We start from the raw sequence: 26,842 nt of genomic DNA, 5'->3' as shown, positions 1-26,842 counted from the left end.
AGTTATGGTTGCAGGAGCCTCTTCCCAGGACCCCCAAAGGAAGAGGGATTTAGGTAAGGCCCCCAGGGATTTAGAGCCAGGGATGGGACACAGCAGTCCTGTGCGGTAGACACCTTCCCCAGCTCCTACCGACAAGCGCCACTTGCTGTCCTCGAGGACCTGGCAAGGCCACCAGCCGGTTGCAGTCCTCTTCTTAAAGAGGGAGAAGCGCTTGTGCTGGAGGAAGTGGGGCCACTTGGGGTCAGCATCCATCATCCTGATGGAGCACATGCTTGCGTGCTGGGCCGGGAAGGGCATGTCAGACAGATCCAGCTCCAGGACCCCTGAGCCCAGAGAAATGCAGTCAGCACACAGGAGCTCCCTGTCCTGCGGTCACGGGCCCTAGGCCAGGAGCTCACCTAGGAAGTCGTCAGTGGTGAAGATGTCATTGTCCCAGATCTGGATGATGAGCCGGGCCGGAAACTTCATCACCATGGGGTCTAAGCTCCACATGTAGTCCTGAAGGATGGCAAAGGAGCGTGTCACCGCCACTCTCTTAGGAGAGTCCCCTTGGCCCTCTGAGGAGCCCACACCTAGCGTGATGGACTGTCCAGGAAGAGGGCTTCTGCCGAGGCCTCATTCCAAGTGTTCTGGTGCAACTGCAAGTCTTTGAAGGGAGGGGCAGGAAGAGAAGCCCACCTCCACGTTCATTACCTTCTCGCTCAGGACGCACATTTGCTCAGCCACCAGGTAGTCCAAGGTGAAGATGAACCGCCAGTTGAAGATGCCCTCGCCAGTGAGGGATTGGTAGTGGATGTCTGTCTTCTGCATGTCCTTCTCTAGCCCGAATAGCCACCTGGGGTCAGAGTCCTCTCACCTGGGGCTCATGTGCACTGTCCCCAGTCCCGAGCTGGAGCCTTTTGAGAAGGGCCGCCCGTGGACGCCCGGTGCAGTGGAAGTGGAGAGATGTCACCCCAGGATGAGGAGGACCCACAGGAAAGCTAGAACAGGACTTGGGGAGCTGTGCCGGAGCCCTGCGCCTCTGCCTCACCCTTTGACGTAGATGTCACTCATCTTCTCGTTACTCAAATTGACGCTCTTCAGGTCCACGTGGGCAGTTTTCCAGATAATGCAGCGCAGCTCATACCTGCGGCCGTGGCACCCTGAGGCTTTGCCAAGGACTCGCTGCCCAGCGGCAGCCTCGGTGAGGGAGACTGGCCTGGGTGGCCGCCCTCCATGCCCACACTGGTGCTGCACTGGTGGGAAGGGAGTGCCCAGGATTCCCAGCAGAGGGGAGATGCCAGCTGCTCAGTACTGGGAGCCCTGGTGCCCTGCCCCCAGGAAGTGCGGAGATAGGGAAGTGCACCCACACTCACTTTTTAGGCTGCCTGGGCCTGATGTTGACTGGGGGGCCAGGAGGCCCCAGTTTCGTGGGGAAGATGTCCACCCACATTTGTATCTTTCCCTGGAGCAGAGATGGGTTAGCTGGCAGGGGTTCCTAGCCTCTGTCCTCTGTGCTGACCTGGGGAGCCCTGTTCCAGGTTCTTAGGTCTGTGGAGGCCATGTTCCCAGCACTGAGAGGTGGGGTACAGTATCTGAGATGGAAAGACTTCAGACAGGAAGTCAGGCAACTGCCCACCAGCTTCCCCCTTTTCCCTTTTTTGGCTGGGAGAAGATGCAGCCAGGTTGGTAGGTATGATAACTTTGAGGCTGATGGTCATGGGGCTGGGACGTCCCTTGTAACGGGTCTTGAGGGTTAATGCCATTTAGCAGGTGATGCTAGAAGCTTCTGGAAAGCTCCAGAATGGCGTTGGGCTTTTATTTATTAGCCAGCTTAGTGGCCCTGAGTCAGAGTAATCTAGATTGCCAGGCCAGATTTCCAGATTGTTTTAGGATGTGCAACCACCTCCCGAGGGCACGAAGCTATCACAAAGCACAGAGGGCTAAGGGATGAGGCTGGTGGGGAAAAGGAGAGATGGGACAGCCAACACTGGGGGAAAGATAAACACATTCTTTCAAACTGTCTGACCGCATTTTTATTTTTTTGAAGTTGACCTAATTTTTCTTTTTCTTTTTTTTAAACAGGTTTAGTGAGAATGCTTTTAAAAAAATGCTCAGTAGAGCACTTTGTCTAGAATGTGGTATCAGCTTGAGAAATGTAAAGAGTGAAGGGAGCCATTCTGGTGGCTAGAGGGTGGATGGTAATAGGGCCCCTGGGGTTTTTATTCCTTCTGCTCTGGGTTCCTGCAGCTAATAGCCAAACCAGATTTGTGATGTCTGCACACCAAACCTGGTGCTGCTGCCCTGCCCTCCCTCAGGAGAGACTGAGGCAGGGTTGGCCTTGGCTGCCAGGGCGCCTCAGCACGTCCTGCAGTGGACGCACAGCCTGTTTCCTGTACGTGACTTTTCCAGCTCTGACCCTCCGGTCTAAGCGGCATCACTGGAACTTCTTGCTTACTAACGTGCAGGCTTGCATGTCTTCTGCCCCTGTGCATCTTTGAAAGCCCAGCCTCTCCTTTCCCTCCTGGGCTGTCTCTCAGATGGGTGTGCCTCTGTCTCCCACTCCAGACCCTCCGGCCTCATACCTGGTCAATGCCTGGCTGGCTGCTGCTGTACAGCATGCGGGTCTCTAGGTGCTCGGGTACCAGCCCCTGGGCATGCAGGAGGTACAGTGCAAGGCGCTCCTTTTTGGGGCCCAAGTAACGAGCAGTAGGGGGCTGGGGCTCTAGATTGGAAGGGACAGGAGGGGATCCTGAGGTCAGTAGTCTTCCCTTCTCCCAGGTAGGCCCCCACCTTCCTCATGCCCAGCCTGAATGGTAGCCATAGTTGCCCTCTACAGGAGGGAGGGGAAAGATGTGCCCTCTGGCAGCTCTTCCATCCCGGAGCCTCTCTGGTTTCTGAGGCCTGGGCCTGTGCTTTCTGGCCGCGAGCAGTACTCACCAAAGTGCTGCAGCTTGAATTTTTTCCCATTGTAAAAAACAGAGTCACCATCAGGGTTGAACAGAGGAGGAAGCAATCCTTTCCGCATGGCGTAGTGTTCCAGGAGGAAGCTTGGGGGCACCTGATCCCGCCACCTGAAGGGTCCTGTCCTGTGGGCATGTGTGGGAGGAAAAGGTGTGGGGCTTGGAGAGCTTTCGGCTGCAGGATGACCACCAGTGGGGGCCGGGAGAGACAGGTTCAGGCCCTGGCTCCCAGCTATGGGCTCCCTCCTCCACCCTTCTCTCCGCCCTGGCCTTTGGTCAGGCCCGCTCTTACTGGCAGTATGATTGGGAGAGCCCACAGCGAGCTCCAAAGCCAGACAGGAGTCGGTTTTCGAGGTCGATGACTGTGGTGCCAATCTTATCATCAGGTGAAAACAGGTCAAAGTCATACAGCTCGATCTCTAGGTCCTTCTCCAGGGGGATGGTGCAGCTCAGTTCAAACATCCTGGTGGGTGGCGTTGGAGACCGCAGAGACCGCGACCATGTTACCTACAGGCTTCCCCTCTAGCATCTCTGCCCCTCGGGCCATGCTCCAGCCCCTGGTTTGGTCCTGTGACCGTGGAGAACAGAGCCCGGATGGCTGTTGTCTGCTAATAACCATCGCCAAGTATGGCAGGAAACAAGCGTTGATAGGCCTGGGTGTGGGACTTGGCTCCCTTCCCAAAGAGCGTGTGAGAGGGAGGAGAGACCGGGCCACCCACCCGTTCCTCTCCCATCTGGTGAGCACCTTCGGTGCATAAGGCTCCATGGTAGGACTTGGGCGGCTAGAAGGGAGTGCAAGTTCTTTACTTCTGGCTTTCTCCTGGCTGCATGGATGGGAGTGGAGGAGTGGGGTTGGGCAAGTTGGGGCGGCTCACGTGCCAAAGATGGGATTCAGAGTGTTGGGCTGGTACATGTCTCGGCTGCCAAGTTTCGTCTGTCCCAGCTTCAGGATCACATAAGGGTCACACTGGGGGTTAGGCACAAGAGAGGGAAGGACAGGAAATGGAGAGTCAGGCCAGGGAGGCAGAAATGAGCCCCTTGCACAGACCGAGCTGGTGGGGAGGTGGCAGTTTGGTGGTAGCAGCCTGAGGGAGCTCTAGGACATGGGGTGTAGGCGGGTGTGGGAGGGGTCAGGGCTGGGTGGGGCCCTGGGAGATGGGCACTGCAGGTTTGGGCTGCTCCTTACCAGGCCATTGTAGTCTTGGGGCTGCAGGTTGATTGCTCGTACCACGTACACCCGCACCAGGCATTGCTGAGGGAAGTCTTCTTTATGAGGCCAAACCAAGAACTGGCGGGGGGGCTGGGGGGCTTTTGGGTTCTCAGGAAAGGGGTAGACACGGAAAAGGCCCTGTGTGTGTTTTGGGGAGATTAGTGTTGGCAGCCGGCTCTATAGAACCCTCTAAGAGGTGCCCTGGCTGAGCTCAGGAGAGCGAGCATGTGAAGGTGGCAGGGACAGGGGTCACGTGGTCGGGTAGAGGCAGGCACAGCAGAGATGCTGTACAGGGACCACTTGTGTTAGGAGGCACTGGGCAAAGGGATTGTGCTCGCCAGTCTCTGCTGATGGGAACTCCCATCTCGGCCCCATCCCTTCAGGTCTGAGCTTCTCTAAAGCTCCTGGGCCTTGGGAAAGTGCATAGGCCAGAGCTGGGATGAGACAGCCCTTACCCTTCCCGTGTTAAGGGGAGGCCACTCTGAACCCTGCATAGGTCAGTCTCCGCTTCCCCACTTCCGAAATGATTTTTCAAGCCCTCCCTGCCCCATCCTACAAAGAGCATATAGAGCCAGGGCTTTTATTAGTCTTTTGTGGACAGACTGGCATGGGGAGAAGGGCAGCTAAGCCTGGCTAGACACCCACCTTGAACTCTCCGACCACAGGGCTGTCTGACTTGGGCTGTTCCTGGTAGAGTTTGAAGGTCTGGCAGAAGTCCTGCAGGCCTTGGAAGGCTGGCACAGCCTCCAGCTCACAGTCATACACCTGCAGGAGGGTGCGTGGGACCCGGGCTGCTGGGGAGCAGGCCTGGGTTTGACCAGAGGGCCTTTCCTGGGATCGGGGGTTGAGGGACCACCAGCTGCCGGTCTTGTCCCCAAGCGTCTGCCCACTCAGTGGTCCCAGGGCAGCCTTGGTCCCTGAACGGGTGAGGCTGGTAGAGGTGTTGCCTGGAGTGGGTGGCAATGTGGAAACCCCCACACCGTGGTTCCCAGAGGAATCAGGGCTAGGTCTGCTGGCTGCCCAGCAGGTTTTATTCCACCTCGGCAGTCTCCCTCCTGGGGCTTCCAGACCTCCAGGGTGTGGTAGTCTTTGTCCTTGTACTTCAGGGACTTGCCGTCCCCTGTGGCCCAGAACAGCTTGCTCCACCAGTCCACCTCATACTCGTCTTCATCCTGAGGGAGAGGGGCAGCTGGCCTTCCTCTGCCCAGGCTCGTGCTCCCCCGCCTCCCAAGCTACCTGGGATTGCTCCTGTTCCCCTGGGCTGAGCCCACGTCACCTCGGCATTGCTGGACTTGAAGCAGAACTTTTCAACGAGGTCATCTAGGAGCTGTGAAAGGAGAGGGGGTGAGTTAGGCCGAGCCGGGCACCCCACAGCCCACCCACCACCTGCCTCCTGAGAGGAGTGGGTGGAGGTCAGGGCTGACCTCACACAGGTCTTTCATTCTGAGGTTGTCAGACGTGGGGTTGGGGCAAGGAGGGGGGTGTGCCCAGGTCCTATTCTCATTGCCCACAGCTTCAGACTGAATTTGAAGGGCTCAGAACAGCAGGACCTCAGCGCCCACCCCACATCTCCTGCCTCAGAGTCTGCTTTTGCGCCAGAGGTCCCAAGGATTCCTGTGCGTTCAGGTGACAAGCGCTGCTCTAGAGCAGTGGTTCTGAACCCCGAGAACATTGTAATCACTGGGGGCGGGTGGGGGGAGGGGAGTGGGAGTCTTGACAAAAATGCTGACCCTACGCCCTGCCCCCAGCAATTCTGACGGAGTTGGTCAGTGGCCTGGCTCAGAATTTTTTAAATCTCACGGGCTATTCAAATATGCAGTCCAGGTGAGACTCACTGCTTTAGAATTCTCGTGTACAGTTAGCCTCACCGGGGGCGCAGGTAGCTGAGCCCCTCAGAGACAAGGGCTGGGTCCTGGAAATGGTGTGGGAGGAGGTGGGGCCTCAAGCTCATCACTTACCTGGTGCTTGTTCAGGGACAACTCTGTGGAGAAAACGACGTGCATCTCAGGAGGGGGGGCGAGGGGGGAGCCTTGTCCCTCCCTGTGGCTGCTTATTGGTGAGGCCTAGAAGGGCTAGGATTAAGGACGTACTTGGAAGCCGTGGGGGTACGTAGTCCGAGGCCCAGGGGTCACAGAAGTAGGGCTGCAGGGAGTCAATGTTGGCCTGACCCACCAGGGTCTGCTGGCCGAAGTCCTTATTGTCCACCACCTTCAATACGAGGGGCAGCGCGTAGGCCTCCTCCGTGGGCATGAACTGCAGCCCAGAGAGAGGCCCCGTGAGGCCGCGCTTGAGGAGTGGGCTGCCCAGCCCTTGCCCGGGGCCTTCTTACCAGTGTGAGGAAGAGGACCGACTGGGCAAAGTTGGGGTTGGTCTTGAAGTCCCTGATGGGCTCTGTCTGCCGGGCCTCTTCCCAGCACTCCACCAGCAGCTGGGGGGAACGCACCTGCTTCATGTTCCGGAGCCCCCAGACCAGGATCTGCCAGAGAGGGAGGGGCGACAGTGCCTCTTGTGAGGGGGTCCTGTGCTGGCAGCGACGGTGCATCAGGGAGCACGCAGGGCCAGGGCGTCAGTGCTTGTCCTCAGCCTGGATACTCCTCCCTCCTGAGGGAGGTGCCCTCTGGCCACTGTGACTGTCCTTCACTGCCCTCTGCTGCCCTTAGGCATTGTCCTTCCTCACCGGCTGCCCTGTCTGGCCTCCCATCAGTCCTCTGAGGAGGAAGTTCCTGAGGCTGGCTACCTCGAAGGCCCCCGCAAGCAGGGGCTACCAGATTTCTCAGGTTCCCTAATGTCAGCCAGCTCATTGCTGACCTGTCTTCCATAGAGCGCCTTGCCATTCAGTGGCCCACACCCTGTGATTGCTCTCAACTGGCAGACACTAAGCACCCAGGAAATGTCCATGCCCCTCCTGGTCAGGCCCTCAGGACCAGCCTGGGGCCTCACCTGGGGGAAGAATCCAGTGCCCGCAGGCCTGGCCATCTTTGGCTCTGCCAGGTTTGTGGTGGGTGCAGAGGTTCCCACGTGGGGATTTCCATGCTACTCTCAAAGAAAGGAGACTCGTCTGGCCTTGGAGTCAGGGCCTGGCCCAATTCTGGTCTGCCACTGGCCCATGTCACTGTCTCAAAGCCCCATTTCCTTCTGAGAGCCCTGCCACAGGGGCAGCACGCGGCTCAGATGCCACCATGGGGAGTGAGTCCCTGTCTACTCCCTGCAGCGAGTGTGCAATAAAATAATTGAACATGGCCTCTCAGAGCTTCTGCTCTTCATTCTCTCATCTCCCTCCATCTCAGCTTTGGATCAGGGGGTCAGGACCACCCCAGGAGGGTCACCAGAGAGCTCCATGTTCCCTGCCCACCTCCCACCCTCCGCACACCAACCACAGAGCAAAGGGACACGATGCCATCATCACCTCCACCGCCATTTTCCTTAGCGTGGGCTGCATGCTCTTGGGGAGTGTGAAGACCCCGTTCTTCCAGGGAACACTTAAGATTGGCAGCTTCCTTCTGAGACTCTGAAGGGATGAGGTGGGAGTCCAGGGAGCTCGAGGCCCCACTGGGCTGGTCCTACTGATCTCCATCCGCAACTCAAGCAGGTCCCTAAGAGCTCAACTGAGGCGGCCCCGAGCCCATGGGCAGATGCTGGCTGGAGAGCTAGGTTAGAGGGGCAGGCTGGCTGGGTTCCCCAGGCCCTGAGTTCTGGTTATAGGCCCCAGGCCTTTCTGAGTGTGTGGGGGGAGTGTGGGGTGGAGTCAGGGACCACTGGCTGAGGGAACATGTCGCAGGGGCATGGGGCAAGGTGGGGCACTGAGCACTACACCTCCCAGCAGGGCCCTCTCTCCCAGTACCTCAGTCTCAAGGATCAGCTCACAGGACGCCAAGATCTCTCCCTCTTCCTCCCCCAACTCTTTTGCAAAGGGATGCCACCTCATGGGGGGCAAGACCCGATGTTGGACATCCAGCCAGACCACTGGAGGCCACATGCTCCGTCCCCGGAAGCTCTCCTTGCCCTAGAGGGAGGGACATTTGCAGAACAGGGTGCCAAGCTAGCGGATTCTGGCTCCTGGCTCCTCCCCTGGGATCCCCATGAGTCGAGGGAAAGGGCTAACAGGTATGTGTACACGATGCCTGCGAGCCAGGCCCATTGGAGCGCGTTCCCCTCTGCCCAGCCCAGCCCGCGTACCCGGGAGTCCCGCTGCCACAGTTCCAGCACCACGAGCGGCGGGCTCTCCCTGGTGTCCTGAGGGCTCTCGTACAGGAGCAGGTGCTGGAAGACGAGCGTCTGGGCCCACGTGGGGGCTGCAGAGCTCCTCAGGGTTTGGGTGCACTGGCTGTGGTTCAAGAAGACCAACCGGACGAAGGGCTCTGCAGGGTGGAGGAGGGGGGCGGTCTCACTGTTGAGCTGAGTGAAGCTCTCCTCTCCGGCCACCACCGGGCCACCTGTCAGGGCCCCAACCTAGGGCGTCTCCCAGGGAGGCCCAGGTGGGGCAGCCCACCACTGCCCGCTGTGCCGGAGCCACCTCAGGGTAAGCCACAGAGCAAAGGGACATAAGCAGAGTCCAAGGGTCATTGGTCCCACCCACGTCGGTTTTACACTGCTATGGTTGGGCCTGGGTGGCACAGAGGAGGGGGGCCAGTGGCTCCTCCGGAGGAGTTCTGAGGACCAGGCTACACGTGGCTGCCTTTTCACAGCATCAGCAAGTGGCCTTGGCATCGGGGATATCAAATAGCCCTCTCAATACAGGTGCGGATGCCCAAAGGACACTGCCCGGCTCAGCCCCTCCTCCAGCAACCTGGCTCCCTGCACAGAGCCACCAGCAGGACAGGGCGGAGCACTCACCCACCTGGAACCTTCCGTGGGTCCTCCTCACAGGACAAAGGACAGGCTCCTCCTGCACAGGACCAGCAATCGCCACCCCTCCTCCCTACCCCTCGTCTGTCCAACACAAGGGACATGTGGTTGGTTTCCAAATGGTCACTCTCTTTTGCTCTCATGAACTCCTCCCTGTTCAAGGCCAGCTAAGTGGCTCCACGAGGTGATGCCTCCCCAACTCCCCCTCCTAATTGCACAGCACTGGGGACACACCTCAAGAACAGCCTTGCCTTGTATTCCTTGTTTTTGTGTCTTTTCCCCGACCCAGGGCCATGAGCTGCTGGGAGTGGGGGGTGGTCTGCATATCGGTCACCCTCTTCCTTTGCCGTATTTTTTATACTATGAGTGGGCACATGGGGAGCTGGGGGCGAAGAGGTGCTGCCACCTACCCTGGAATGTCTGGATCTGGCTGCCCATCAGGTTCCGGGCCTGGTAGATGTAGCAGAAAAGCTGGTAGTAGTGGGGCTCTGGGTAAGAGAGGAGTGGCGTCTGTCACCTGCCCCCAGGACTCCACCCCAGCCCTCCCCGCCCCCTGCCCTCAGATACGGGGCCTCAGATAAGTGCTCACTCTTGAAGATGCAGTAGATGAACGGCAGGTGGGGCGGCGGCGGGGTGTCCTCCGGGGCAGGCTTCCAGGAGCCCCTGAACGTTCTGCTGAGACCCCGTGACGGCGGCCTGTTCTCTTCCTTCTCGGCCTGCTTTTTCAGATCCTTCCCCTGCCCACCACAGTCTCCCTGAGGCCCAGGTCCCCCTTTTGCCCTTCTGGGCTCCACCCTCCAACGCCTGACAATGTGGATCCAGGACGCAGACTCCCACCCTTCAGCTGTCAGTGCCCCAACCTAGGGCATCTGCTGCTGCCACGCCTCCAAGGGCCCGGGCTCCAGGGGGTGGGGTGCTGGGAGGAGGTACCGGGCCCTCTGAGCTTTACCAAGGATCCCTCCAGGAGGAATATGGGTGCGATGCCCTTGTCCTTGTTGGGGGCCAGCCTGCGGTGCCAGCAGCGGCGGCGGAACCGGCTCTGGGGCTGAGGGTTCAGGTTGAACTTGGAGCCCATGGTGCCGTATTCCCAGCCCTCCTCCTCCTGGGTCGGGCCGGGGTGGTCCTGCAGGGAGGACAGCAGGGACAGCCTCCTGCCATGGCCCGGGGTGGACCCTGCCAGGGTCCTGCCATGTTCCTGCCCAGGTGGCCCCCTCACCAGCTGCAGGAAGGACAGGGTCTCCTGCTCCAGGTTCAGCTTCCCGTGGTTCCGGCAGCGCACACGCGCCCAGCGCCGCCGGCGGCAGGAGTAGTAGGTCTTCTCCACTGAGTTCCAGACCGGAGGCAGGCCGGAGGGCTGGATCCCCACGCCGTACTCCCAGCCTGCAGGAGCAGGGCCGTGGCGTGGCTGCCCAGGTCCCACAGGCTGGGGGGCTCGGAGGAGCCTGAGAGATGGGCCCCAGAGGGCAGGCTACAGGGGCAGCACTGCCCTCGTGTCCAGGTCTCTCTGGCCCTGGAAGGTGTGGTCACACTGTGTCACCTCGGTGGCCTGGGCCCAGCTGCCCATCTCACAGACGAGGAAGGTGAGGCTCAGATGTCATGTGACCCATACAAGGTCCCACCGCTCATGAGTAGCAGGGTTTGTGTATTGAGCCCAGGTCTTCCTGCTGAGGGCACCTCCCTGCAGCCCCCGGGGGGAACCCCGGCTCCAGAGCCAGATCCTTGCTCAGGCACTGAGGGGTGCTTCCAGCCCGCCCTGTCTCCGCACTGGGCCCAGGTCTGTGGGAAGGGTCAAGCCCTGCTCTCCGGAGGCTGGGGGACCCCCAGGGATTCAGGCCCATCCCACCTGGGAGCTTGGCTGTTTTCAGGCTGTGGGCAGTGTCAGACCCTGGTAGCCCCAGGCCCTCCTGCCCGCGGCCAGTGAGCAGAGCACTGACCCTCATTGTCCACCGCGTGGTTCAGCTCCACAGTCCAGTTCTTCTTCACGTGCCAGCCTTGGGGGCACTTCACGTTCTCCCGCGCCTCCACAGGCTGTCCGTCCTGCGGGTGGAGGGGCGGGCGGGCTAAGGGGTGTCTGCGCTAGGGGCCGCCTTCACTCATCGGCCTGCACATTTGCTCGACCGGGAGCAGAGGGCACTTGCTACGTCCAGTGCCACTCACAGTCACTGAATATGCCTTTACCGACTCGCCTTTTCAAACTATAAATAAATGTATTTTAAAAAGGAAACTCTATGTCCACTCTCAGTGGAAAATCAGCATCACTCCCCATAAATAGGAAATAACCATGGCAATGACCGAAAGCAAACTTGAGTGTGGCTGCCACCTGGATCTGCCGCCTGCCCCAGCCCAGCGGCCGCCTGCCCAGGGGAGCCCAGTGTGAGGGGGTGACCGCCCTGTCCCGTGCAGCAGTCGCCGGCCTCCCGGGGCCGCTTACATTGAAATCAATTAAATGAAACAAAACTCAGTGCAGTTTGTCCCCCTCACAACGCCACGTTTCAAGTCCTCAATAGCCACACGTGGGCAGCGCAGATATAGGCCATTCCCATCGTCATAGCAAGTTCTGCTGGACAGCAACTTCTGCTTAGACCAGCCCCAGCCCCGTCCCTCCTCCCTCGGAGGGGGCCGTCTCATTGGAGCCATCATCAGTGCTAGCCCAGGGTCCACACAGAGGGGGCGGGCTCAGATAGCAACCCCTGGCCTAGTGCTCTTTCCACTTGCACAACCCAGCCTCCAAGGTGGCGCCCCGAGGTGCCTTCGCCCTGCTCACCACGTCGGTGTTGGGGGTGGCTGCCGGCACCCAGGCCCCCGCGAGGTCCCGCTGCTGGTTCTCATACACCTCCTCCAGCACCTGGCTCTTGTTGATGTCTGTGTCCAGGAGGAGTCTGGGGGCAGCGACACCTCGAGTTCCCAACACGTCTCCCCAAACTCCCAGACCCCTGGGGTCCTCCTCTGCTGGCCGAGTGCTCCCTCCTTGCGAGCCCCGCCTGCTCTGGCAAGGCTGGGCAGTGGGCCGGCATGCAGGGCAGGGTGGTGGGCAGGGCTTCTTCCTGGGCACCCCAACCCTAGGGCTGGGCTCCAGTGGCTGTGTGCCTGCCTGTCTAGGCAGCTGCTGACCGGCCTCCCGGAAGAAAGGGGCACACAGGCTCCAGGCCCTGCACCCAAGACTTACCTCCTCTGCGGCTCCACCGTCCACTTCCCCTCCCAGTGCCATCCCGAGGGCTCCTTGAAATCCTCCTTGGGGAGAGCCTTGTGGCCCAGGACGTCAGAGAAGTTGGGGGACTGGTACAGCCCCTGCTGCCCCCACTGGTCTTTGTACTTGGCCTGGTTCTCATACTGGGGATGGGAGTGGAGGGCAGGCTGTCAGTATCTGCTGCCTCCCCAGCGCACAGTGGGACAGCACAGAGCCTGGTGGTGCCCGCAATGGGGCCAGTCTGCCGTGTCACTGCTGACCCCGGGGCCCCTCCTGCTCCACTATTTGCCTCCTCTGGGCAACCTCTGGGCCTTGCTTCCAGGTTCCCTGCTGGGTGTGCGGTCCCTGCACTGCCTCTGGGGTCCCCATCTCAGCGTCTCCAAGCCCTACAAAGGAGCTGGTTACGCGTGTTATATATCCACCTGCCACACACAACTTAGGAACCATGAAATGTGGTTTAATTCAGTAAATTACAAAGCCTGAAACTCAAACCCACTTCCCTTCCGCTTTCACAGCTTAGCCTAAGCCCTGCTCACCCACCCCCTGGGCTCATTGCCCTGTGGGAAGGCGCCCCGTTTCTTGTCCCTCTGACAGTGCCAGGCCTCCCCCTCCCCGGGACCACCGGCCTGGCCTGAAGGACCCAGCTGAGGGGTGTGGGGCCCCAGGCTGCCCGGCTGGTGATGGACAGGCCCCTGCAAGCCGGAGCCTCGCTCACTCACATGCTCTGAACTAACAGGGAGAAAGTCCCCGTAACTGCACTAGGGAGAGAGTGACCGCCCCAGGGGACCACTCAGTGACCACATGCCTGTGGCTTGTCAACCGGGGACCCCAAGCGGGCAGTGTCCGCGGTCACTCCAATGCCTGCTGCCTTTCTCCATCAGACCCCTTCAGAATCTGATTCTCTGGGAACGTTTTCTCGGTGCCGGGCCATTGCAGTTCCCTCACTTCTGTCCCCCTCACCCCCCGCCCCCCCCGGCCGCTCACCGTCTCCGCGTACACGACCACCTCGCCCTCTCGGAGCAGCTGCAGGTCCCAGCTGTCTGTGACGTTGCCCAGCCACATGCAGACCCGGAGATGGGCCGGGAGCGAGTCCTTCCGCCCTTCACCCTCTGGGTACTGAGTCAGAGGCAGGTCAAGCCCACAGGGGTGTGGGCCCCCCGGGGGCAGGGGGGCAGGTGAGGGAGGGGCACACACACACCTGCTCCTTCACCCTGAGCCCCGGGAGCAGGGGCCCCACACGAAGCTGAGCTAGCCGATGGCTGTACATGTGACCCCACGCTAGTTGGGGCTGAGGGGAGGGGGGCAGTGCCGCCCGGGGGGCAGCAGGGATGACGGTGACATTGACAGTGGTCCTAGCGATCACCGAGTGCCTTCTCACCGTGTGCCGGCTCGGTGCTCAGGGTGCTCTGACCCTCACACCCCACCGTGAGCGGGTGTCACGGTCACCAGCCCATTCTACAGAGGAACAGACTGAGGCTGGGCACGGCCGGCAGTGGCCGCGGACATACAATCCAGCGAGCGGTACAGCCAGGGATCAAGTGCCAGTGCTTCTTGCAGGATGAGAGGACTCAGCGGGCACAGAGGGGCCTCAAGATGGCAGGAGGGCAGAGGGCGGGCCGGTGTGGGGGAGCCCAGCATGGCCTGACTGTTGAGGGGATGGGGCCTGAGAGGGCGGAGGAGGAGAGGTGACTGGGGTCAGGCCAGGGAGGTGGAACCTCTCTAGGACGCAGTGGGAAGCCAGGCGCGCGTCCCCACCTGCCTCCGGGGCTGGGGCGGGCTGGAAGCAGGGCTGTGGCCAGCGGGTGGGAGCCTTATTTATGGCTTATATCTGATGTGATGGGCTGGTGCCCAAACCTTACAGTCATTGAATATGTTGGACTGCACCCAACTGTGGTCCAGGGGAGAGAGAACAGGACGAACTACGTGTGGTGTGAAGATGACGGAGGAGGCAATCTGGGGACATTGTTAGGGTCACTGACTGGGCGTCGGCCTCATGCTGATGGGCTTTCCTTCCTCTGGAGACTTCCGCCCCACTTGCCTGGTAAAGAGCCTGGGAGCAGGCAGGGGCCGGCCCTCGGGGAGGCTCATGGGAGCCCCCCAGAGCTCAGGGAGTCTCCCTGGGGTGTTTCTGGGCCTCCCCCGCACCAGGACCGGAGCTGCCCAAGGACTCCCACTTCCGCACCTGCAGGAGCAGGGTCTGTGTCTTCCCGCAGAACTTGCCGCAGTGCAGAGCCCCCGTCGGGGAGAACAGGACACTGTGGGCGGGCACCTGTGCGTAGGCCACTCTCTGCTCCTTGGCCATCAGCCAGATCATCACGTCCGGGATGCTCACCTGGGGCTGCCGCGGCAGGAGAGTCAGGCCCGCGCACAGGCTCCGCGGCCTGCTCCCGGCCAGGGGTCCCGCACCCACCTCGGGGAGCACGGCGTTGAGGCGGTATAGCCAGCCCTCCACGGTGGCCACCATGTCCCTAGGCTGGACTTCCTTGGCCTTTTGGGCCAGTTCCTTGAGGAGGAGGCTACGGAGCTGCCACCTCTTCCTGTCCAGTTCCGTGGCTTTGGGCTGATCGATCATGCAGGGCAGAGGGTGCCTGTGGCCAGGACCAGGAGGAGAGGGCTGGGCCATTCATGGCCTCGGGCCCTGTTTGAGGCCAATGTGCCCTCCCTGGACTCGCGATCCTGCCCAGCCCCTGCTGGCCTGCCGCAGGGAGCCTGTCCCACCCTTCCTGAGAGGCCTGCTCACCGCAGGCCTGGCCCCCAGTTTCTCATCCCCCACCCCCTCCCCACCCTCCCAGTCCCTGCAGTGAGCCAGGCCTATGCTCACACCTCTTGGAGAGGGGTGTGAGGCAACCAAACCCCGAGGTGTAGCAGTGGGGATCCAAATGGGGTGCGGGGCAGGCAGCGGCCTCACAAGGAATCTTCGGGAACAGTTAGAGCCCTGAAGAGGGCCTTGTGGAGAGGAGCAGCAGGGGGAAGGGGAGGGGCCGGGCCGGCAGGGCTTGTCTGGAAACACTGAGAGGCTTGGTTTGGTGGGAGCGCGATGGGCGGAGTGGGGACAGCAGGGGCAGTGCTCAGGGTGGGGTCGGGGGAGGTGGGGAAGGTGAGGGCCATTTTCTGCAAGGCCTGATGGGGGAGGAGAGCTGCTCTGTGGTTTGGGTCTCAAGGCAGGGAGAGATCTGAGGAGGTGGGGTCAGCGTGGGGAGGGTGCCGTCGGGGACCCCAGCTCAGATGCGGCACCCTGCTCCTACTTGCAGTCCTCCACCAGGTCCCTCAGCAGTTTCCTCCACTGGGGGAGTAGGGCGGGGTCCCTCGGGTTCCGCATAGATTTCAGGGTGTCCAGATTGGCTTTCTGCCCAGCAGGAGAAAGAGAGCAGGTGAGCATGGGGCACCCAGGCAGCTACAGGGCTGATTCGCCCGACATTTTCAGTCAAGACTTGGGAGCCTGTGAGGGGCAACCTGGGGATGCCAGTCCAAGGCTGTCGTGGGCCCTTGCGGGGTGACTATCCCACACACCCTTCCCACCTTCCCACAGGAGAAGGGGGAGCAGGAAGGAGCCAGGGTAGATGGACCGAGGAGGGGCCCAGATCCCGAGGTGGCTTCCCTTCCCATGTGCCAGGAGGCATATCTGAGTGGAGGCACCAGTCATAGCTGAGTGGCTCTCCTGTCTAAAACCACAGTGGCTTCTTTTCTTAACAGACACCTAAGACCTTTTGTGATCTGACCTCTCCCAGCTTTCTGGCCTTATTCGCACTCACCTCCATGCCCCCACCACCCTCAACCTTCACATCTCCATGGCTTTGCACATTGTTCCCTTCTCTAAACCCCCGATGCCCCCAGCAAAGTCCTCATTCTTGAGGGCTCTGCTCAAGTGTCACCTCCTTTTCGAACACCTCCTCCATATGTCCCCTCCCCCGCCCAGTCTCTGCCCCCTGGCCGGTGCCTGCTCAGCCTCTGAAGCCCTGGCTGCGGCGGTGGACTACGCGCACCTCTGACTTCCCCGAGGCCGAGGCCGAGGACAGCGGCCGTGTTGACTCATCTTGGTGTCTTCAGAGCCCAGCCCGTGTCAGGCACTTCCATCTCACTTGGTGTGGAGGGCATGCGTGAGCCAAGGGACCGGTTCCCTCTGACTGTGACTCCTTATCCCAAACCTCCCCTCGGTGACAGGTCCTCCCCACTCACCAGGCGGTCCCGAGTGAAGTGCAGAAGGTTGAGGCAGTCCACGCGGAAGCTGACGTCCTCCCAGTAGGAGGTCAGGGCCACAACCGGCTTGGTGTTGTACCAGGGCACGTAATTGTAGATGTTCCCTGAGACAGAAAGATAAGGGGTGGGGGGTGTCTGAGTGTCTCTGGAAGGTCTCCTCAGTGTGTCCCTCAGAGGACCTTCACTGAGCTACTTCATTCCTCCAGGATGCCATCTGCTAAGAATGCTAACTGGAGCCCTCCCACCAGGGGGTGGGCCGCCTGATCGAGTACCCATCATGCTCGGGGTGTCACGCAGCCTTTCAAAGCCCCCAGTGTGCAGGTGGGACAACCCAGGCTATGGCTGGGAAGTAGTTTGCCTGAAGTGGCACCACCAGCGGCCATAATGCAGGCGTCTAGCTGCACAGCCCCATGCCCTTAACTTCAAGCGAGATACTGAGGCAAGAGGCATGACTGGAGGCAGGTCTACCTCTGGGTGGCCTGCAAGGCCGGGGAGGAGTGGGCCCTGGGCTCAGGAGGAGACCTAGGGTTTGGCTGGGATGGACAGACATCGAACATAAAGGTCCTGCTAGTGTGGAGGAGGGGGTTGGGGCAAGCATGGATTAAACCCACGATGAGTGGGTTCCTGGCGATGTTTCTTATTAAAATGAGGGGAGGAACCTAGATGAAACGTTAGGGATCTTTTTCTGAGGTGTGTTGTTGGGTTGACGCAAAAGGAAGAAAACCACAGAAGCCAAAAATAAAGCAGAATGTCGGAGGCAAGTGGAAGCAAGCTGGCTCCTGTCCTCTGAGTTTCTGGCAAATCTTGGAGAACTTGTACTTCTTTTTGGCAACTGCCCGGGCTCAGGGGTCAGGAGAGAAAGCCTAGCGCTGCCACGGTGGGCAGTCTAGCAGGGGACTCCATGTGGTATGGGTTGAATTGAAGTCCTAACCTCCAGTACCTCAGAATGCAGCCTTATTTGGAAATAGGGTCATTCATTGCAGCTGTAATTAGTTAAGATGAGGTCATACTGCAGTGGGCTGGGTCCTTAACCCAATATGCCTGGTGTGTTTATAAGAGGAGGAGAGACAGGAGGAGATGGTGGCCTTGTGAAGACACAGACAGAGGGAGACAGAGGCAGAGATGCAGTGCTGTGCCTACACGCCAAGGCACACCGAACATGCAGGCAGCCACCAGAGGCTGGGAGAGGGCCTGGAGCCTGCCCCTCAGACCCACCAGAAGGAGCCACTCCTGCCGACACCTTGGTTTCAGATGTCCAGCTTCCAGGACTGGGATGCTATCAGCCACCCAGTCTGTGGTGCTTGGTCATGGCAGCCCCAGCAAAGTAATATGCCACGCAGAGCTGGCACCTCAAAACCTAAACCCTCAGTCAATGAAAAATAACCCACCGCGCAGAAGAACACGGTGAGGAAACATACCTGCCTCCAGCATGGCTCTGGGGCGAGGGGACAGGGAAATTCCCCCAAATTTGTTACCACAAGCGGGCCCTCATGCAGGTTGCATTCTGCATTCAGGCCACCTGTAGGGTCTGCGGAAAATTTAAAGTGGTCTCTGGTTGGCAGTGCCCCAAGTAACCAGAGGGAAAAAAGACAAACCCTCTCTGGGGCATGACGCTTTATCCAAGTCCCAAAGGGTTCCACAAGTAAAGTTCCAAGAAAATGAGCAGCTTAGAACCGGTGCACGCTCTCTAACCCAGCAGTTCAGCTCCTTGGTGTACACCCAACCGCAAGGCGCACACGGCATTATCAAAAGACAGAAAATGTTCATCACAGCTCCATTCGTCATAGCCCCGAATTAGAAACCACTGAAATCTCCCTCAGAAGTAGAAGGACAAATAAATAATAGTACAGCCCTAACTGGTTTGGCTTAGTGGATAGAGCGTTGGCCTGCGGACTCAAGGGTCCCAGGTTCGATTCCAGTCAAGGGCATGTGCCTTGGTTGCAGGCACATTCCCAGTAGCGGGGTGTGCAGGAGGCAGCTGATCAATTTTTTTCTCTCTCATTGATGTTTCTAACTCTCTCTCCCTCTCCCTTCCTCTCTGTAAAAAAAATCAATAAAATATATTTAAAAAATGATGGTCTATTTGCACAATGGAACATTACACAGCAATGAGAATGAGCTGTGACTACTCCCAGCAACATCTGGGTCTGTGAATGCATTTCACAAACAAAATAATGGGCAAAAGGTGCCAGACACATGAGAATACATACTATATGATTTCTTTGATATAAAGAACCAGACAAAACGAACTGGAGGCTAGGCGAGCGACTGCCCTTGGGGTTGGAGGGTCCAGAGGCCTCTGGGGTGTCGGGACTCTTCCACGGTCTGGATGTCGTGACAGGGGTACGTCTGCTTTGCTGAGCTGGACACTCCGGTTTGTGTACTTTTCCATAGACATGTTAGACTCACATACAAAGTTTACTTAAGAATTTAAAAAACAGTGGGGGCAAAGAAGACAAAATAAATACATAAAATGCAGTGTGTCAAACGGTGGAGAATGCTATGTGGAAGAAGAGGGGAGAGGAGGACAGGAGCTGCCAAAAAGTGGTCAATCAAATGGCCACCTACAGCCTTTTCTAGAAGCCCTAGAAGTAATGGTGTAGAATGCAGCTCAGAGATATGACAAATATGGAAGAGAGATTTAAAATATGAAGAATAAAATTAGAACTTCCACAGATGGTAGAGTGAATTTGAGAAGGAGATACAAGAGAGAAGGGGGGGGGGGGGGCTCATTTTCAAAGAAAAGTATCGTATAATTTTTCAGAATTGTTGGAAAGCACCAGCTTTAGACCCTGGCACTGAGGGAATGATTAGGACGATAAACAAGCAGAGATCCCAGGCTGGGGTTTTCAGATAGGAGCATGAGGACACAAAACGGCAATTTTCTTCTTCTACTCTTGGATGGCGTACAAAAGCAACAAGGAGAAGGAAAATAACTCCATTTTCAGCAAAACAAGGAGACAGATATAATCTTCAGACTCAAAATACACCCAAGGACTGCCAAAAGCAACTGTGATTGCCCCAGGAGCCCCAAGGGGTGAAGTGCAGCAGAAGTCACCTGCGGAGACCTGAGGACCAAGACAGACAGCAGGGAGCCCAGCCTGACGGAGCAGGGAGCAGAAAGTGCCAGCAAAAACACACTCCCAGAAGGAACCGGGGAGACAGACGAGGAAATGGGAGCCAGCAAAACTCAGAAAACAAGTAAAAGGAAAACAGAAGCATCACAGAAAGGAAGCAGAGTAGAAAAAGCAGCCCCGGAGAGAGTAGACCTTGCAGATAATGCAGTCAGAAGCATAGAAACAAGAAAAGTGGCCGAAGGAAATGGAAAGCGTCAAGAAGGACTGGTGGAAAAGGACAGATACGGAAGAAAACCAAGAGCTGTGGAACCCAAACGGGGCCCCTGAGTAGAAAACCTAAACAATAGAACATTGGGAGAAGGATAATCTTTTTAACAAATGGTGCTGGGGAAAAATGCAAAGGAATTCAAAATGGATCGTAGTGCTAAATGTAAGACTAAAACTGTAAAACTTTAAAACTGTGAAACTTTTAGAAGAAGGAAGAGGAGGAAACCTACATGACCTTGAGTTAAGCAAACAATTCTTGGATTGGATATGACACCATAAAAGAAAAAAAAAATGGACTTCTTCCAAATTAAATGTTTGCACATCAAAAGACACCATTAAGAAAATGAAAAGTGCCCTAGCCAGGTAGCTCAGTGGGTTAGAGCATCGTCCAGATGTGTGAAAGTTGCAGGTTCATTCCCTGGTCAGGGCACATACAAGAATCAACCAATGAATGCATAAAAATCTGCAAACAGTTAATGTGGATGAGAATTAACTGCTGACTGCCTAATAAAGTTATAAACCTGAAAAAAAAAATAAGCCACAGACTGTTTGCAAGTAATCCTATGTAATATAAAGGTAATATGCAAATTGACCATCACACCCTCACACAAGATGGCCACCCCCATGTGGTCAAAGATGGCCACCACAAAATGGCTGGCAGGGAAGGGCAGTTGTGGGCAACCAGGCCAGCAAGGGAGGGCAGTTAGGGGCAACCAGGCTGGCAGGGGAGGGCAGTTGGGGGTGACCAGGTCGGCAGGGAAGTGGTTAGGGGGTGATAAGGCAGGCAGGTAGGTGAGCAGTTGGGAGCCAGCAGTCCTGGATTGTGAGAGGGATGTCCGACTGCTGGTTTAGGCATGATCCCACAATCGGGCCTAAACTGGCAGTCAGACATCCTCCGAGGGGTCCCAGATTGGAGAGGGTGCAGGCTGGCCTGAGGGACACCCCCCCCCCCCAGTGCATGAATTTCGTGCACTGGGCCTCTAGTAATATATAAGTCTGTAAGAAAAATACAGCCAAATAGAATAATGGATAAAAGGTATATAGGCTTTTACAGATGAGGAAGAACAAATGTTTGTAAATATGTGAAAAGATGCTCAGCCTTCGTTTGTAAATCAGGAAAATGCAAATCAAGATCTTATATCATTTTACATCCACCAGATTCCTTGGGGTGGTGAACACACAATACAATATACAGATGATGTATTATAGAATTATACACCTGAAACCTATATAATTTACACCCAAATAAATTCAATTATAACATACATTCACCAGATTGGCAAAAAGTTCAAACGGCACCATCAAGTACTGGTGAGAAATTCATGCACAGGTAGGGTCTCTAAGCCTGGTTGGTGATCAGGGCCGATTGGGGCCTCTGGCTGTGGACCTGGGCCTCCCTTCCCTGGCTGCCGGCTGCTGTCGGCCTTCCTTCTTTCTGTGCCGCCCCCTGGTGGTCAGCACACGTCATAGTAAGCGATAGAACTCCCTGTCTCCCAGTCAAACTCCTGCAGGGGCACTTTGCATATTAGCCTTTTATATATATACTAGAGGCCCGGTGCACGAAATTCATGCACGAAGGGGGGTTGTCCCTCAGCCCAGCCTGTTACCCTCTCCAATATGGGACCCCTTAAGGGATGTCCGACTGCCCATTTAGGCCCGATCCTGGTGGGATCGGGCCTAAATGGGCAGTCGGACATCCCTCTCACAATCCAGGACTGCTGGCTCCCAACTGCTTGCCTGCCTGCCTTCCTGATCACCCCCTAACCACTCTGCTGCCAGCCTGTTTGCCCCCAATTTCCCTCCTCTGCCGGCCTGGTCACCCCTAACTGCCCTCTCCTGCAGGGTTGATCACCTCCAACTGCCCTCCCTTGCAGGCCTGGTCCTTCTCAACTGCCCTCCCTTGCAGGCTGGGTGCCTCCCAACTGCCCTCTCCTGCTGGCGTGGCCATCTTGTGTCCACATGGGGGCAGGATCTTTGACCACATGGGGGCAGCTATATTGTGTGTTGCAGTGATGATCAATCTGTATATTACTCTTTTATTAGATAGGATAGAGGCCTGGTACAGGGGTGGGGGCCAGCTGGTTTGCCCTAAAGGGCATCTCGGATCAGGATGGGGGTTCCCTTGGGGTGTGGGGTGGCCTGAGTGAGGGGCCTGTGGTGGTTTGCAGGCCAGCCACGCCCCCTGGCAACCCAAGCGAAGGCCCTGGTATCTGGAATTTATTTTCCTTCTACAATTGAAACTTTGTAGCCTGGAGAGGAGCCAAGCCTGGGGCTCCCTCCGTGGCCGGCAGCCATTTCTGTTGGGGTTATAATTGAAACTTTGTTGCCTTAAGCGGGTGGGCCCAGACAGGGTGTGCGGAAAGCTTTGCTTCCCCTGTTGCCGGCGGCAACCCTGGCCTGCTCTCTCAAGCTCCATTCTGCCACCATTTGTTTGAATTTGTTTACCTTCTATAATTGAAACTTTGTAGCTTGAGTGGAGGCTTAGGCCTGGCAAGGGCAGGCGGAAAGCTTGGCTTCCTCTGTTACCTGGGAAACCTTGCTCTCTGTGGCTGTAGCCATCTTGGTTTGGGTTAATTTACATGCTCACTCTGATTGGATGGTTTGTGTGGCTTGTGGGTGTGACGGAGGTATGGTCAATTTGCATATTTGTCTATTATTAGATAGGATAGATACACACACACACACACACACACACACACACACACACACACACACACACACACAAAGCTGTTCTTAAAAGAACAGGCAGAGAAGAGGAATACAGTGACTGTCAGCTGAGAGGAAAGCCTCTCAATGGGTGACAAGATGGTGAAACTGATGAAGGTGAAAGGGAGCCCATATTCCTCCAGAGCAGCGATTCTCAAACATTAGCATCCAAATCGCCTGGAGGGCTTGCTAAATTGGATTGTGGGGCTGCATCCCCAGATATTCTGATTCTTTAGGACTGGGGTGGGGCCAAGAATCTGCATTTCTCACAGCTCCCAGGCAATACTGATGCTGCTGCCTAGACACCGCATTTTGAGGACCGTTTCTCTCTAGTGCCCAATATGGGTGTTCAATAGGTTGATATTGGATGAAGAGAAATGGATGGATAGCAGGTAGGCAGATGAGCAGTGGGTGGAAGTTGCATGGATGAATGGGAGTAGTTCAGGGTAGTGGGGGAGAAGATGGGATTGGGGGAGTTGTAGTGGCGGAGAACTGGAAGCCATGACCTGGTTTCAACTCTTGTGGGCTCACCACTCAGTAGTTGTGCAATGTTTGGCAGGTGACTTCACCTCCGTGAAGCTCACTTTCCTAATGTGTGAACCATGGGTTAACAATGCCTGTGAATGTTCCGTGAGCTAATACCCTTACAAGGTCCAGAGCCTGGCATGCAGGGGATGCTCTCCACCTCTTGGCTGGATTTGACTATTACCGTCATATATCACTGGGCTATACTGTGTAGTTGAGACGAGAGGCTTGTAATTCTGGTCCATCTTGTTTCCATAGTGGCCAATGCTGACCTCGAATTGGATCAGGTCCTTAAAGTTGGGCATCATGGTACAGGAAAGGAAGATGATGCACAGCCCATACTTTTGGCGGTTCTTGTGCTTCTAAAACAATAACCCCCAGACCCCCAGCACATAAGCCAAGATGAACAAGGCTGTAAAGACAGGAAGGGGCACGGATGAGGGGAGCTAGACCATCACTGAAACCCACCCCCACGCAATGCCTTGCCTTGACTCCTACTCACCTGGCTGATCAAGGAGGCAGTTCCTTCCAGGATCTCCATCACCTGCCCCTCCCCCACCCGGCCAACCCTGGTTCCTTCCCTTCCTGAAACTGGGCAAGAGGGTCTTCTTGATGGTCAGGTGAGGCTGTGGTTGAGCCACCTACCTACACCCGTGTTGGACCACACCACTCTTCTCCTTTTGGCCTGAATGCTCTTCTCAGATGAGACTGAGTGTGGGCAGGGGTGCATGGAGAAGTTGCACACATACATCCTTTCTTGCCCCTTCTCAAGCCCCCTCCTCCCACCAAGCCTCCCATCTGCTCAGGGGCCTCTTTCTATCATCTTAGCTCCTCTCTTGTTTCTGTTGCCAACCTCTGCCCTACTCTTGCATATTCCCAGTCTGTTCCTTAGCTCAGGTCTCCCCTGTCTTAAACACAGCCCTCCTTCTCCCCTCAGCAACCACCTGATCTTGTCTCCCTCCACTTTCCAGCCAAGTTGCTATGCACTTGTCTCCAAGTACCATCTGCAACTTCTCTCTCCCACCTGAGGCAGAAAATGGGCATCAGCTCAGGGAAATGGGTTTCACTTCTTATGTCCTGTTAGTTGGTGGCTCTGATCATTCAGAGTCCCTTTGGAACCAGCTCTCTCCTATAAAGCTCTTCCCCTGTAACTGTACCATTTCTCTTGAGTGAGTGAGTGAGTGCCTCACCTTACTCCCTCCTATTCTCAACATTTTGCTGCCTCAATGGCCTTCCCCTGCCTTCAGGAAGAAATCCAAGCTTCTTGGAATACTTCTTAGAATCTTCCTGCTTAACTAGATGACCCTTTCCTTAAGCCAAAGCCTTATCTTGTCTTTACTAGGTCCCCTGGCCACCTGGGATTTGGCACAGCAGGATGCTCTAGCGGCTCAGGAAAGACTCGGGTGGATTGACCACCATCCTCATGCACCCATTACCACATTCAGCTTGTGGCCACTGATTGGGGTGGGCAGAGGGCCCCTTTCTTCCTGGGTTACCTCTACAGTGGTCACTTCCTGGGAGAGGTCCTTTATCCTAGTGTCTGGCTGGGACTTGATGTTGGTGACTAACTCCAGGAAGACCCGACCTCGATACTCCAAACCGTCCTTAACAGAGCTGGGGATACTCTAAGATAAGAGAGAGGAAAGTGGGAAGAGAGGGGATGAGAGAAACAGAGCAGGCCAATCTCCCAACACTTCTGCATTAAAGACACAATTGTCCAGTAACTTCAACCCCAGGGAGGAATTCCAGACCCCAGACACAGTGTTCCTGGAAACCTCTAGGCCAAGCATGTCAAACTCAAAGGCTAACACGGGCCAAATAAACAAGGTTGAAGTTTATGTGGGCCACAAAAAAGCAAAAGCTTCAATTTTCATAGAAATGTAGGTTTATTTCAATAGAGACATGCTGAATACAAAGGGCTGAAATAAATGAGTAATCATTAACATAAAATCAGAGAACATTTTAATAAAAATTAATATTTTTTCTTGAACATTAACTTACCAGACACTGAATAACTGCACAAATTAATAAGTGTAACGCAAATAAGCCTATTTTTCTTGTTCTCTGAAAGCAAAATATTTCCTGTTGTGCACACCAAACAAGTCAGTCCAAGACTAATGACATGGCCATTGGTTGCTAAAATATTCGCTGCTGGTATTAAGGGAGGGAAATGGTTCGCCTGTGCCTAAGATGCATAAGGGAAATGAATGCAACATGATTATAGTAATCAGTCATTAGTGAACGTTGTAGTTCGTTATTAATAATTATGTATAACAGGATATTGTAAAAATTAAGTTATGAAATTTTTATTAAAACATTTCTTACATAAAGTTATATTGGCTGGCCCCAAAAATATTCGCTGTGGGCAGCATGTGGCCCGCCGGCCGTGAGTTTGACATGCTTGCTCCAGGCCCTGAACCTTCTTCTGCACCCTTTAGCTTGCTCCTCCCCCTCATGCATTTGGCCTGCAGATCCCATAAATGCTTCCTGCTGGGAGGGTACTGTGATAACTAGTCTGTGTTCTCCCTGCCTGGCCAATCAGAGCATGTCCTGTGCCTTGGCCACAGTGATTGGCCCAGGGGAAGCACATGTGACCTAAGGACACCAATGAGAATGCTTCCCTGGCCCTGTTAGAGAGTCCCGGGAACACAGTACCAGCATGGAAACCTGACTGCAGTGGGAAAGAATGAGGCCAGGGCTAGACAGCAGCGGAGATGAGAGATGGAGAGGGCGGGAGAGTCTTCTGATGGCATTGAGGTTCTGGCGCCTGCCTCTTCCTCACTCAAAGGCCTTCCAGCCCCATTCCCTCTTGTAAGTCAATTGGACTTGGTTTTCTGGCGTTTGTCACCAGGTCTAAATAACCCCAGTGCTTTTCTACATTTACCTTTGCTGCTTCTTTTGTCTCATAGGTCCTTTCCACCTGTTGAAAATCTTACCCAGGATCCCATCTCAGTGCCCTCCATCTGTTCCTTTCTTGTGCCATGGCACGCGTCCCACACATTCACGGCCATTTACATACAGGCTTCATGTTCTCTACCAGCATGTGGTGGACAGAAACCAGGGCCGGATCCTCCCCAGGCATCTCCCAGGCCCCAGTGCCTCACACATGGTCGGTTTTACCTCCTCTGTTCCCTAGAGTTGACATGAGAGGCTTACAGCGCCTTCTTCTTGGATCTGGAAAGGGGCCTTTTTACCCCCATGGAGAGTCAGAAAGCTGGGGCCAAAGCAGGGTAGGAAACCAGAGTACATTCCTGCAAGAAGAGAGGGTGAGAGGGCGGCCAGGTGCGAGAGGCACTGGAGGGGGGCAGGGGGGTTGCTTGCCTTCCATTTCTGCTCCGGTGGACGAGATCTGGTTGAGTATCAGGCTGACAGTCCCGATTTCACTCCAGAATTTGCCCTTGGGGCTGGAGAGAAATGCATACTGCTGGCTGAGCCCCTGACCCAGCTCCAATTTTCCCCTCCCTGGCATGTTTTCCAGCCTCCACCTGGTTGCTCACCAGTCCCAGACTCTGAACTTGATGTAGCTGGAGAGGCAGGGGAGCTGCAGGGGGAGGCGAGAGACACAGTGGGTGTGTGTTCATGCTTGGAGGGTCCAGTCCTCACAGAGACCACACGCACTTGGAAGTCCTGGGTCCAGGTCCAAGGCCTGGCTTAGTTACCAACGAGCCATTAACTACAGCCAAGATGGATTTACCACGGGAGCTTCTGGACCCTAAGCTTTAGGACCCCTTCTTGCATGGGTCATTGCAAAGCCCTGGGAGAGGCTAGGGCTGTGTCTCATGATCATTTTGTATTATTGTTCTTCAAATGGCCCCCTAATTGCTTAAGCTCAGGACCCGGGAGACCTGGGTCCTCTGGGACTGTGGATTTCATGACTACAGTCCTC

The 26,842-nt window shown here is 56.4% G+C and overlaps 1 protein-coding gene across 1 annotated transcript in view; it reads right to left on the bottom strand.

Moving 5' to 3' along the window:
* FER1L5 (fer-1 like family member 5) overlaps positions 1–26,842 on the bottom strand; it is a gene marked incomplete at its 5' end in the record, with an annotated part of 50,159 nt that overhangs the window by 875 nt on the left and 22,442 nt on the right. Inside the window, 35 exons of the mRNA XM_079792236.1 lie at positions 130–323; positions 399–498; positions 694–835; positions 1,031–1,126; positions 1,356–1,444; positions 2,565–2,704; positions 2,920–3,068; positions 3,235–3,405; positions 3,818–3,909; positions 4,129–4,290; positions 4,798–4,917; positions 5,223–5,324; positions 5,429–5,587; positions 6,166–6,405; positions 6,482–6,628; positions 7,559–7,660; positions 7,994–8,155; positions 8,329–8,510; positions 9,408–9,485; positions 9,587–9,734; positions 9,947–10,120; positions 10,214–10,377; positions 10,932–11,034; positions 11,762–11,876; positions 12,164–12,327; positions 13,169–13,300; positions 14,367–14,522; positions 14,595–14,772; positions 15,430–15,530; positions 16,361–16,485; positions 23,141–23,318; positions 24,453–24,581; positions 26,113–26,207; positions 26,278–26,360; positions 26,454–26,497. Coding sequence (XP_079648362.1) covers positions 130–323; positions 399–498; positions 694–835; positions 1,031–1,126; positions 1,356–1,444; positions 2,565–2,704; positions 2,920–3,068; positions 3,235–3,405; positions 3,818–3,909; positions 4,129–4,290; positions 4,798–4,917; positions 5,223–5,324; positions 5,429–5,587; positions 6,166–6,405; positions 6,482–6,628; positions 7,559–7,660; positions 7,994–8,155; positions 8,329–8,510; positions 9,408–9,485; positions 9,587–9,734; positions 9,947–10,120; positions 10,214–10,377; positions 10,932–11,034; positions 11,762–11,876; positions 12,164–12,327; positions 13,169–13,300; positions 14,367–14,522; positions 14,595–14,772; positions 15,430–15,530; positions 16,361–16,485; positions 23,141–23,318; positions 24,453–24,581; positions 26,113–26,207; positions 26,278–26,360; positions 26,454–26,497 — 4,716 coding nt within the window. The remainder of the gene's footprint in view (positions 1–129; positions 324–398; positions 499–693; positions 836–1,030; positions 1,127–1,355; positions 1,445–2,564; positions 2,705–2,919; positions 3,069–3,234; positions 3,406–3,817; positions 3,910–4,128; positions 4,291–4,797; positions 4,918–5,222; positions 5,325–5,428; positions 5,588–6,165; positions 6,406–6,481; positions 6,629–7,558; positions 7,661–7,993; positions 8,156–8,328; positions 8,511–9,407; positions 9,486–9,586; positions 9,735–9,946; positions 10,121–10,213; positions 10,378–10,931; positions 11,035–11,761; positions 11,877–12,163; positions 12,328–13,168; positions 13,301–14,366; positions 14,523–14,594; positions 14,773–15,429; positions 15,531–16,360; positions 16,486–23,140; positions 23,319–24,452; positions 24,582–26,112; positions 26,208–26,277; positions 26,361–26,453; positions 26,498–26,842) is intronic.

This window comes from Cnephaeus nilssonii, assembly GCF_951640355.1.
Source record: "Cnephaeus nilssonii genome assembly, chromosome: 15".
NCBI lineage: Eukaryota > Metazoa > Chordata > Mammalia > Chiroptera > Vespertilionidae > Cnephaeus > Cnephaeus nilssonii.
Note: the sequence above shows the minus strand (reverse complement) of the source record. Positions and strands in the feature narration are given on the sequence as shown.